General features: G+C 40.8%; 1 protein-coding gene across 6 annotated transcripts; it reads right to left on the bottom strand.

Annotated features, from left to right (window-relative positions):
* Nucleotides 1-77: 77 nt before the first annotated feature.
* arhgap22a (Rho GTPase activating protein 22a) lies at nt 78-12,472 on the bottom strand. 6 transcript variants are annotated; one of them, XM_026189048.1, is made up of 11 exons: nt 12,301-12,472; nt 12,076-12,177; nt 6,905-7,101; nt 6,144-6,231; nt 3,046-3,174; nt 2,696-2,906; nt 2,465-2,597; nt 2,312-2,385; nt 1,844-1,965; nt 725-1,712; nt 78-601 (listed from the first exon to the last, which is right to left on the bottom strand). In XM_026189048.1, the coding sequence occupies exons 2-11, from the start codon at nt 12,173-12,175 to the stop codon at nt 382-384; spliced, it is 2,262 nt and encodes a 753-aa protein (XP_026044833.1). In that variant the 5' UTR covers nt 12,176-12,177; nt 12,301-12,472; the 3' UTR covers nt 78-381. The 6 variants fall into 6 exon arrangements, with proteins under 6 accessions (XP_026044833.1, XP_026044831.1, XP_026044832.1 ...); XM_026189046.1 differs by having other exon boundaries at nt 12,076-12,472; XM_026189047.1 differs by having other exon boundaries at nt 3,046-3,171; nt 12,076-12,472.
* Between the last annotated feature and the right edge of the window lie 32 nt (nt 12,473-12,504).

Below are 12,504 nucleotides of genomic sequence, written 5' to 3'. Positions count from 1 at the left end.
CGTCTCACATTATTCTTTCTTTTACTAAAAGCTTACCTTTCTTTCTAGAATATCAGCATCAACAATAACGTATCTATGTATTATGTACCTCATAATTTTTAGTAAGGCCTTTTCTGGTTTCTTACAAGGAAATTTCAATTGCTAATTAAATGACCTATGGTATATAACAGCAAGGAATGACAAATAAGAGGTGCTTGGTCCAGAGGAGTTCTTGTTTGGCACCGGCACTGGTCAGTGTAGGCACAAGAGAGCTGTACTAAAAGATGGCAATTAGTACTGCGCTAGAGGTATTTGGTCTTCAAAGCTTTGGGGCTGGTTGGGCGTCCCAGTAACTGAGCTCCTCCTCCACTGATGGACCAGATGAAGGCAGGCTGGTCTGGTCTATTTGGTCCGTGTTGCTCCTGTAGTTAGATCTCCGAGGGTTTTGAAGAATTCCTCCATCTCTTGCTGAAGGAGAATGTTGCGATTTTCTGCATCTTGATGAGCCCGCTCTGAGTTCCTGAGTCGGATCTCCAGCATGTGAAACTTCTTCTTCTCCTGGTCTAGCTCCTCCTCGAGGCGGTTTATCTGGGACTGGTAGTTGGAACAGGACTCTTCCAACCTCAAATGAAATAAATATAATTAATAATAAATATTACATGTATGAATAATAATGAATAAATAAATAATACATTTTGATTTTGAATGGCTATTCTAAACAGAATGACAAATGACTCATTCGTACTTGCGGATACGGACTTCATAGCTCGCCCTCTGTTTCTTCAGTTCCTGCTTGAGCTGGGCCACCTTGCTTGTGGCATCTTCATTTGTTTCTGCAAGATCATCATCTTCATTGCAGCTTGGACTGTGATCCAAAGTATTTGCACAGTCCTTCAACTGTGTGGGCCTCTCTTGACTCGGTTCTAATTTTGTTGCTTTATCACTCCCTTCTGGCTCAGACAATGAAATTTCGTAAGACGTCCAGATGGACGAAGTGTCAGCAGGTAGACTTAGACTGGAGGGGGCCACGTTGTCATAAGCAGACAGTCTGTGGGATTGGTGGAGAGCTCTGTGAGACAAGGATGTTCGAGAAGAATCTTCATCAGAGTCTCTGTGAGAGTCTTTAAGAGTAGTTTCTTTAAGGGAGAGGGTTGAATCCTTTAGCGATACAGTTGAGTCTTTTAGTCTCTCCCCAGATGAGGTGGTACGTCTGTGTGCTCGGAGGGATGACAGACCATTCATTAACCAGTTGCTCCCCCCGGCAGCCGACACGTCCCCTGCAGATCCCCCTATTTTCCCTCTTGGCCCACCTGAGGTTGCACTGCCCTTGAAGGTGGATCTCCAGGAAGGCAATGCTTTAGCCTGTTTGCTAGGGCTAACAGCTGCATCGCTTCCAACTTTTCCTTCAGTCTTGATGTCTTCCTCTGTCTTGCTTTTGCTCTTCCCTTCAGTCTGACTTTCCTCACCCTTGTCCAGTGTAACAGGGCTCACTGCTGTTACTTTAATGTCTGTAGAAGAAGTGGAAGGTTGGGCTTTTTCATTAGGCATTTTGGAGCTTGTCCCTGAGGGATGTGGGTGGTCAGGGTCTTCTTGTGAAAGCCATTCCACCTTGCACCTTTGGCTCTCCTGGCGCTGTATGGGAACTTTAATCTCTGTTTCTGGCTCCTCACGTTGGTAAAGTCGTGAGTGTTCACTAATCAGCACAGTCATTAGGTGCTGCACCTGCGTACTTCCTGTTTAGAATGGCAAACAAAAATACAACAAATTTCTCAAGTTATCTTGAAACTTTGTACACACTGATTGAAATTCATGCTTTTATTCACAAATTTGCATTAAATTAGCAAAGATTGATGTGCTCTCTAACCCTCCATCATGGTGACTGGATCCTCCACTCTGGGCCGAAGGATATTAGGTCCAAACACAGTGGCCAGGTTCTGAACACTCATCTTATTCTCATTGGAGTGAGACTGCACCTCATCCAGAAACCTGAACAGACACAACCAAAAGCAAAACTTATTTTCATATAATCATCAGTGCTAAGCTTTGCTAAAGCTGGCTTTAAAAAATAATCAGGTCGGATGATTGAGAGGTCTCATTGTGACTGGTGCGTGGGATTTTTTTTTTCCATAATGTAAGGAGTTAGAGAAGATATGCAATTATGCACAGTGATGTCACTTCCCCTGATGAAGACAATGTGGGTGTAATGAATGTCTCTGGTTTGATAAGCTGACAAATCATCAGTTGTGAAGCCGTGAAGGCAGAATAATGAGTCCCATCCCAATGACATCAGCACTGATATATATATATAGGTGACAAGATACACTTTACGTACTTGCAGATGTACTCAAGGAGGTTGTAGTTGACCTGAGGAAGTGATTTCACCTGTTTGCCGAGCTCTGTAATACCCTTGGAAAAAAGTAGATGTTTATTGCTAAGAACAGATTTTGAAATGTACCAGTAAAGTCTTAAGTAGACAATTCAATACCATTTCTTTATCCTTGGTAAGAAGCTGAGCGCAAGAGAGAAACTGTGTGTATTTGGAGAATGGGATTATAGGCTCTGGCAGCTCTCGTATGTACAGCTTTAACAGTGATGCCACTGTGTGGACGTCTGTGGAACTGAAAGAGAAAAGGACTGCACAATATAGAGTACTATTCCATACAGATAATGGCTTAGCATACTGTTGTGGATAAAATTCCCCCTCCCACTGCCTCACCTGTCAAACACTGGCTTCTCACCGCGGTCAAAGGCATCCTGCAGTTCTCTAACATGATTGGTCTGTCCGGGGGCCCTGAAAAGGCCTTCCTCCTTGAGTCCATTTTCACGGATGAAGCATACACACTGCTCAACCAGCACAGGGACTAGTCTCTGAGGGCCACATTGGGATTCATACAACATTGTCTCCTCTAGGTGCTGCCCAAAGACACCTTCAGTCACAAAACCAAGAAATTCATGTGACTAATAGCTCAAAAATTTTCTTATGCAAACCCCGTATCCCTTTTTTAAGGCATGCAGACCCTTCTGTGTTCATGTGTGTCTATATTAGGACATTTTAAAGACTCAAACCTCCACCAAGTGGAGCCCATATAGCTCTACGTATGGCTCTGACCCATTCTTCCATGTCGCTCTGGGAGCTGGCCATCAGCAGGAATGATTCATGGCTTATACCAGTTCGATCCTTTTCTCCAGCCCCTGCTGAAAAGAAAGCCATGCTTCAATTTTGTCTTGGTCCCTATAGAATAATGACTAGCACATTTCAAATTCACTATTAATCATATGGAATCAAACACAAAACAGATAGCACCTCTGCAAATTAGATTGCAAGTGACTTTGCAGAATTACTTTGTTTACAGATCCAGCTGCTAACATCAATATCAGTATTCTCAATAACCTCATTAGCTCAAGCGCCCCTGTAAAGTACAAAGACACAATCATGCAGCTCTGCCTTTTCTTCCTCTGGGTGAACACAGCTTGATGCCACCCCGGATGACATTTCAGTTTGACATTTAGTTCATTTCAGCACAGCTTTGATTACCCTATGTGGAATTCTCTCCCGTTGTACCCCTTTGCCTTTGAAGAGGTGGAAATACTCAGCAGAGATAAAAGCATAAAACTTAACTCACATATTTTAGAAAAAGCAATACAAAACACAGGATTTGAAAAGTGGGTTTAGCAAGGATTGCACACGGCTCATTGTGGAGAATACATATTAGTACCCGCATTCATTGCTAAGTCCTGCACTGTGGTGCATAGTGTGTTGTGTGTGAGAGACAAACAACCCAGAAAGAGAAGGCTTCCCATGGGACACCAGCAACTGCAGCATGCTTTTCACTCTTTTCTCTCTCTGTCCTGGACCTTTCCTCACATGTGTTTTCACACTGTTTTTTTCAACTAGACAGTCTTTTCCTACAAGGTCACATGAGACTGAGGGCAGTGTATTTGCACATAATAAACCATTTATTACAAACTCTACATTTTTATTGCCAGCCATTTTCCTAAAATAAATGTGTTTTATATATTTCTGGAACAGCTAAATTGAATGTATGAGGGAAAAAAATCCACTTATATTCCAATGGAAATTTGATATTCATGCTTCTGTAAAAAGAAATGAAACAGCTGATTTTATGTAAGGTGGTAAATAAACAAAAGTAAAGTACTCCATAAAAAAATTAAAGTACATTTGGATATTAATATTCAAATCCATTGAGCAGCAGGAAGGTGTTCATGGTAAAAAGAAAGTACACCCCCTTTTAAATTGGGATTTTATGCATCTAGATATGATAAAAAAGAATCTGCATGTCTTAAAATTATGTAAATACAACCTCAGATGAACTACAAAACTGTGTTGTTATTTATTTAACACGTGCTAAGCCATAATGCAGAGGCAGTGTGTCAAAAATTAAGTGCACCCTTACTACTTTGATAGGAATTAAGGAGGTAAGTAAGAGCCAGGTACTGCTGATCAAATGTATTTAATTTCCTGATCATCAGACAGTGATCATCTAGAAAGTAGATGTTTGGCAGTTTGCTTCTGTGGAGGATTCAGATATTAACCAACACAATGCCTAGGAGGAAATATGTCACTAATGATCTTAGAGATGCAATTGTTGATTTCCAAACAATTTGAAGTCTATTATTTTACAGTTAGAAAGATTATTCCGAAGGGGAAAACGTTTAAGACCTTTGCCAGCCTTCCCCAGAAGTCGAAGTCCCAGTAAATTCACCCAATGGTCGGACCATGAAATACTCAGAGAAACTGAAAACAAACAAACAAAAACCTTAAGAGATAAGACTCTACAGGCCTCAGTTAGCATGTTAACAGTTAAAGTTCATGACAGTAGAATGACCTGTCCGAACAGTTGCCAATAAAAAGCATCTTATTTCCAAAAAGAGCATTGCAGCTTGGCTTAGGAGGGTTAAAAACCTTCTTTGGACAGACAAAATCAAACACAGCATTTTAGCACAAACTGTCAAGCCCAGTGGTGGATTGTGATTTGGGCTTATTTTGCAGCCAGAGGACCTGAGGTCAAATGTGAGGTCATCAATCTGAAAGATAAAGCTTAGATGAAGCAGCAAATCTACAAGAAAATGGTTGAAAATAAAAAGAATCAAAGTGTGAAATGTCCCAGTCAAGGTCGAGACCTCAACCATGAAATACTGTGGAGGGATCTCAAGCATGCTGTGGACAAATGAATGCCCACAAACCTCGATGAGCTGAAGCAATGTTGTAAAGAAGAGTGGGACACAATTCTTTGACAATAATTTAGGACACTGATAAAATCATACAAGAAATAATAACGTGAAGTTATTATTGCTAAAAGTGGTTTTACAAGATCATGTCAATGTGAATCACATAGTTTTTATACACTGCTTTGGCATTTTGGATTCATTTTGGTTAAAGAAATAATCATGTAATATGTATGTGTTGTTGTTGTTCACTTCAGGTTGTATTGAAATGGTTTTAGATCTCGTTAAGGACCAGATTATTATTATTTTTATCACATCGTGATATATGAAGCCTTAGAATTAGCAAAGTAAAAACTGTAATATCTACATAGAGTACAGTGGCTCAAACATACACCTAGTGAATGCATTTAGCATTATCAGTATCAAAAGTAAAAGTGCTCACTGTGTACGAAAATGGCCCCAGTCCGGGATACATTATATTCTAATTACATTAATTATTAATGCATGCATTACTGGAGGATCTTGCTTTTACGTTTAGTTGCAGTGGGGCACATTTATTTACAGCTGGGTACTTTTATCTGTTAGAATTCATTGCACTTTAAGCTCATTGTAAGCATGATTTATGTATATCTATATATAGTGACATTTTGAACAATGACATCAGGGAGGCATCTTAATGTCCTAAAATCATTCTTCACTGTGACCATCTAAAACTACCAGATGGTACAAGAGATACTTGGATCAGCACAGGTTAAACAGAGGTTTGCTGCATGTATAGTCTGATCACAATTTTAAGCAACACAGAGAAAAGTACCGCTAGGTAAAACATAAAGTTTGACTTAAAAATCTAAAGGGAGCCAAGTGCGAAGTTTTCTATTTGGCACTCGGTGCTAAACAGATTGTTCAGCATCTCTTGAACAAGGCTTATTTACTTACTTGTTTCCTTATATAACAGAACTGTCACTATGCCAACTCACCTGGAACTATTTCAAAAAGGTGGCGGCCAGGCTCGTCCTGATTGGCAGGCACCTCATTGACCTGACTACCCTGTAGAGGAATACAACCCTGCCGGAGAAAGGCGAGGAAGGTGTGAGATATCAGAGGTTCTGGACAAGGGCGTGTAGTGAATGTTAAATATTATGGAGCGCTGAGTACACGGGACTCTGGGCAATTGTCCAACAGAGGGAGGCAATGATGATGGAGGGAGGAATGACTCAGGGAAACATCTCTTCATCTACTTATCCTACTGGTGCTTCCTGATGTACTAGCATTTTTGATCCTTTCAGCACAGATAGGGTCAAAGGTCAAAAACTAAGTGCTTCAGACACAACCACAGGGTAGGTAGTTACCACATAATCAGTGTATGTGTCAGGGCAGTAACAACACGCTATGGCTTTAATGGAGACTGTGGGGAGGTCTTAATGGAGCTGATTTTCTGTGTTAAAGATAATGATATTTACCCAGCCATAGCTCGACACCAAGTATTTCATTTAGCAAACAGTTTTTAAAAAAAAAAACACACGGTCACTTTTATTTCACTTGGCTATTTAAGAGAATGGAAAACACATTTGGTTTTATTTTAGTTGAAAAACACAGTCGAGTGATCAGTTTTGGGTTCTAAATACTAATCGGATCAGTTCAAGAAGTTGGCTCAGATGTTTCAGGGGGAATACGATGGAATATAACAGAGCAGCCTTGCAACAGGTGTCAATATCTCATATGTGCTATTTTGCAATACCTGTGCTTTGCTTTCATCCTGATCCTTGTAGAAATACAGAGCTTCGGTCCTCAGGACAAACCAGCGCAGCTGCCAGTTTTTCATGATACTCCGCTGTCTCTTGAGCCAGCCCGCCTTCAGCGCTTTCTCATGATCCAGAGGAGAACAGGGCCTGGAAACCCTTGTCAACTCTCCGAGAACCATGCTTTTGGACCGCGCTGCATGGGTACACACATTGAGATCAGAAAAAGAGTGACAGAGACAGTATTCCACAAAGACACGGGATAAGTAATTTTCTAAATCTTTCTTTGTAGTCTCCCTCGGGTACCGCTAAGCCCACAGCATGGGCCATGCATCAAGATTTCATCTGAATTCAGCCTACAAAGGGAATGCCTCCATTTCACTGCAAAGCCATCTTGTTTTAAGAAACCCGTCTATTTCTGTACATGTTTTAATTTGTTTCAGATATTAACAAGGGCATCCATTATTTCCAGTCTCATTGCTATACATAGACAGGTTTTGCTTTGGATCAGACTGTGCTTTGACTGCTACAGCCGGAATTAAAATATGGATTATATATTAGCATCTGTATGCCAAAGGAATGGAGCAAAAACTGTGACAGTAGAGCGATCCCTGGGGAGTCAACCAGCAAGAGAAAAGAGAGAGATAAACACAAGGCACAGGCAGAGGGGAGAAGAGAGAAATCAATGGCATCTTTTTTCCTTGTTAATTGCATTTTGCTTTCTGCTGAGGACAGCAGGGAAGGTATCTTTAAGGGCCTGGACAGAGATCTCTCTTTCCTTTCCCTCTCCTGTTTCTTCTCTTCATCTCTCTCTTCCTCTCCCTCCCTCTCTCTTTCTCTCGCTCTGTTATCAGCTCTCTGTCTGGACTCCTCATTTCTATTTCTCCCCTTGCTGGACATCCTTCCTTTGCAGAGTCATGATTGCTGAGAAGGAAGAAGAATGACTGTGTGAAGCAGTCATTTCCAAAATGACAGCTGAAGCAGGCTCATCAAGGTTTATAAATACAGCAGATATAATGTAACCGTGTCTCATACTTCTATATAAAAACAAAAAAAAACAAAACACATAGAAAGTAAAGCTTAAAAATTGTATTACTGAAGTAAAGTACAGCATCTTCAGCAGTATTTGAGTGAATGTAAGCCTTGAACAGAACTATAGTCATACGTTCTGGTGCAAACATGACAGCTATACATCCGCCCACCGTAGTATCAAAAGTAAAAGGGCTCACGCTGGTTAAGATTATTAATGGTGCATTACTGTAGCGTTTTGCTGTTTGGTTTCATGTTTGGTTGCAGTGAAGCTGACTGAAACTATTTTATTCACCACTGAGTAGTTTGCAATTTAAGCCGATTGTAAGTGTTGTAAAGGTATATATAAACAGTTTAATCTAAAGTAACAAGGTCTCACTGTGGTGGTAGCAACAGTAGTGGTATTTGAATATATTCTATGAGGTTTTACCTTGTGGATAGCTGCTCCAACCTTTAAATGATTGAAATGTAAATTATTTATGTATTATTGAAATAATTCAGTTATTAATATAAAATGTATTATATGTCATTACCATTTGAATGAGATAAGGGTGCAATAATACATTTATTAGTGATGATGATAAACACAGCTCAGTTCACAATGGTTTTCCTCTCAATTTTGAATCTATGGTATCTCAAAAGGACCACATAATATTTGCTAAAGCCCTTATGTTATCCACTCAAATGTTTCAGTAATCATCCAACTATACAGATAATAGAGAAGCTTCATCTACATCATTCACAGTTTTGTAAATGTCTTCCAGCATAACAGAGTAGGATCCAGACCCAGCTCTGAGATGCTGTTTGAATTTGCCCTAAAAGATGCTGCATAAAAGGGTCAGTGGAGAGCAGAGCTGGGAATCTAATCAAAGGAGGATACCATTACAGCAAATGAGAGATGGCAAGCGCACAAGACATGGCAAGCAACTACAGCTACTGCACTCTCTGACTGTATTCGTGAAGGAGAAAGAGGAGGCACTTCTCCACCCCATCATCTTTTATGATCCGATTTTTACGGCTGGTCTAGAACAAGTGATCAGCTGCCAGGGGGGAAACGAAGGAACATCTTCGCCTAAAGACACAGAAAAATGAAGCTTCACGAAGAAGATGTATCGGAACAGCAATTTCAATAATAATCATTTTTTCCTCAAATTAAGGTGGCAGCTGTCACAACTGCCCGTGGCACCTGCAACAGTGTGCCAAACTGTGTGTTATCTAGCAACCGCTTGCTATGAAGAGCACAGGAAGTATTTATACACTGCATCATGATGATCTCGGTGGCAGGAGCTGTTCCTCTGATTTACAGCTTCCATATTAATCTTCACAATATCATGTGAGAGGAACATATATTTGGTGTCCCAACTTCTGTGGTCACAAATGGATTTTACCCAGCATTAGAGGAACTATGTTTGAGAGTCAGCTGTTGGGATTTACAGGGGCAGAGAGTCACGCATTCCTCCCAATTGGATCTCTGTCACCTGCCAAAAACCCACAGCCGAATAGCTGGGGGAAACCTTGAACAGAGATACAGTCATGCGTTCAGGTGCACACGTCAGAATACAAGTGATTTTGAGACTGATAATTATCTTCCCAGCACCGATGCTTACTACAACGTGCCTCATCTCCATCAGAATTAAATCTTCTAGGAATAAGGGTAGTGTAATCACCTGAGGAAGACATGTCGGATTACATCACCCTATAGTAGAGCCTGTTAACACTCAGTGAGCTCTCCACAGAACAGCTGAAGCCACTACACTCAGGATCATGCAAGAAAATGAATCAAATTGCTAGTAAAATGCTCACTAGGATGCAAGGACACACTGCTCTGCATGTCATTATCAGTGAAAGCACTAATGACAGTATTGATGATAGACAATGAAAAAGACAGCAGACTAAGCTCTGCAGCAGCAGCAAGTTAAATAAAAAAGGAAAAGAAAAAAGAAGCAGAAAGCAGCAAGAAAGGAAGGCAAGACAGAAAAATGAAGCCAGGATGAAGGATGGAGGAAAGGGAGGAGGGACTGTGCTTACCCCGGCGTGCCTGTTTTATCTTGGGGCTCAGCATGGTTACCGTTGCTATACTGCTTCTTCTCACAGAGACATGACCGCATCCCTCTGTTCACACACTATTCCTCACATACACACTCTACCGGCTCCTCTCGCTGTTGCCTCGCCCTGTTACTCCTCATCCTCTTCGAGCATCTCTCTCCCTGGCTCACAGTCTTGCACTCTGTCTGATTTTACACTCACACACACATACACATACACACACACACACACACTTAACCTCACACTCTCCTCTGGATCCCCTCTTTCCTTTACGTCTGACTCCCCCTCTCTGTCCCACTGGCCCAGTACGCTGTTGTTCCTTACATACCTAGAGCCCTGCCTACTCTCTCCCTCTCTTTCTCTTTGGTCTGTCTCTTTATCAGTCACTCTGCCTTCTGCTGCACACTCTCAGTATCAATTTCTCACCATCTATACATACGTCTGGCTTGGTGTCCTCTGTCTTGTCATCCTTTTCTGTGTTTTTAGCTTCGCTATTGCTCCACAGTCTTCACAATCCCCACAGCTGGTTGTGGAGATTTGATTATGGGCTCATGTGAACCCTGATGTACAACCTCAGATCAATATATTTGATTCCACTGACATCAGTCTCACCACTAAGTGTTATGATGCAGTGAAAGTAGATGTGACACCGCGATGTCGATGTATAGCTGTAAATCTCAGAAGTTTTGCTGATATCTTTAAATGGAATTAAATACATTCAACCCCTGTGACAAGCAGGCATTTAGAAATGTAACATTTATTCAGCTGTTTTAAGACTTTAGAATAGACATATAAAAAAACTGCAATGTATGTGAAAATGTCTGGATATCCTTCTAGTTCTAAATTCATCAACATCAACTTTTTTTCCTAAGGACATCTTCAGAACTTCACGATTTTTCTATTTCTTCAGACCTGAAGAAGCACCTACCGCTGACTCCCCTGAGGTCCTGAGTCAGCCGAGCACCTGGTGAGGATCTAAAAATGAAGCTTATTGATGCACAACAATCAGAGACAAGTTATAAAAAGGTTTCAATTTCCTCTGTCTGAAAATGTCATTAAAAATGTCACTTAGAGGAAGTCAAGACAAGAACTAGAAATCCATTAATAACCTTTAGAAAAAACTGTCTGCTTGGGAGGAGAGATGGTGCATCATCCACAGCCACAAGTCAGTGTATGAAGTTTGTAAGGCAACATCTTGATCTGACAGCTATTATCAGATAAAGTAAAATTAAGTCACAATCACTCGGACTTTGGAGAAAAGTCCATTAGACTTTTCTAAAGCATTAGAGCAGTGGATCCACATAAAGTGGAAAACACTGAAATCCACTTAGAAAGCTTTTCCCCTGTCAGGAGATTAAACTGAGGCCAATCTTGCTGGGAGGCAACATCCCCATCCACTGGACCGCCCTAACATTAACATTTTAAAAGAATGTCTTTTTAAATCTCTGTGTTTTTTGTGTGTTTTTTTAAAGTATGTAAGCTTTGACCATATAATCCATCGCAGACATTTGGCAGAACAGATTTTGGGTGGACATATGTTCAAATCAAACAAAACTGTATTGTAAACACTCATATTAAGTATCCTGTTTCACTCAGGGTGAGATTTACAGTCGGACAGTAAATGCCAAACTACCTCAATCACTCAGTAATTTGTGTGGTAAAAACCAAAAGTCTCGAGGGTGTGATGTTCTTGTTCCTGTTCAGCTTGTTCTAAGGTTGTAGTCTGTTTAAAAGCCTCCAAATCATGAAATCAAGAGGGTGGATGAGACCAATATACATTACAGAGACACTGTAAGAAGAAAGAGCTGACTGAGATTTCTGTAACAGTCCATTATTTACAAATGACACCAAACGTTAGGACTTTATGAAGGAGAAGCATTTGTAATAACATAACTTTGGCCATAGAAACAGCTTAAACTCTCACAGGCAGTACAAGGATCACACAGATGGATACAGAAACACTGATGAAAAAGACAAAACAAAATTACTACTTAACTTCATCTGAGAGCTCAGATGAAGTTAAGCTTAAAATAAATAATCAGCTTGTATTATATGGTGACATTCAACACAAAACAAGTTAAAAACTGAGCTTTACCTGCTAGTTCCTTTGCTTTGTCACTGATATATGGAGTCCTGTTAGGATTCATGGCATTGAACTTGTGTGCACCGTAGGTATCCTTCTCCACCGGGGCCATCTCTAGAGCCATAACACAAGCAAGCAAGCACATTCAGGCTCTAAACAATGACAATACTGAAGTCTCAGTCCTCTGCTTAATAGCCAATCTCCAAGAAACAAATCAAATGACATTCACATGCTCACAGAAAAGGGACCACTATAGTTGCTATCAGTAACGCCTCTGACTTGTCTCTCAGGAATGCTGATGTGAACAGACGGTGATAGAGGGAAGGAAATAGAGACTGTCATGCGAGCATTACTTGCCATGTCGTCTTGGATGGATAGACCGGACGACTCTCTCTCTCTGGAGCCAGACTCTCCGTGCAGCGAAAAAAAAAAAAAGTCACA

The sequence above is a fragment of the Astatotilapia calliptera genome, chromosome 13 (assembly GCF_900246225.1).
Source record: "Astatotilapia calliptera chromosome 13, fAstCal1.2, whole genome shotgun sequence".
NCBI classification, from domain to species: domain Eukaryota; kingdom Metazoa; phylum Chordata; class Actinopteri; order Cichliformes; family Cichlidae; genus Astatotilapia; species Astatotilapia calliptera.
This window is presented reverse-complemented; position numbering and strand designations above follow the sequence as displayed.

Excerpts from the sequence above, each read along its gene's own strand:
- arhgap22a (XM_026189046.1), bottom strand. The coding sequence starts at position 12,208 with ATGTGCTTGCTTGCTTGTGTTATGGCTCTAGAGATGGCCCCGGTGGAG. Across the intron at positions 2,598-2,695 it reads GAGAAGCCAGTGTTTGACAG|TTCCACAGACGTCCACACAG; the intron begins GTGAGGCAGTGG and ends TTTCTCTTTCAG. Across the intron at positions 1,713-1,843 it reads TCCAGTCACCATGATGGAGG|GAAGTACGCAGGTGCAGCAC; the intron begins GTTAGAGAGCAC and ends CATTCTAAACAG.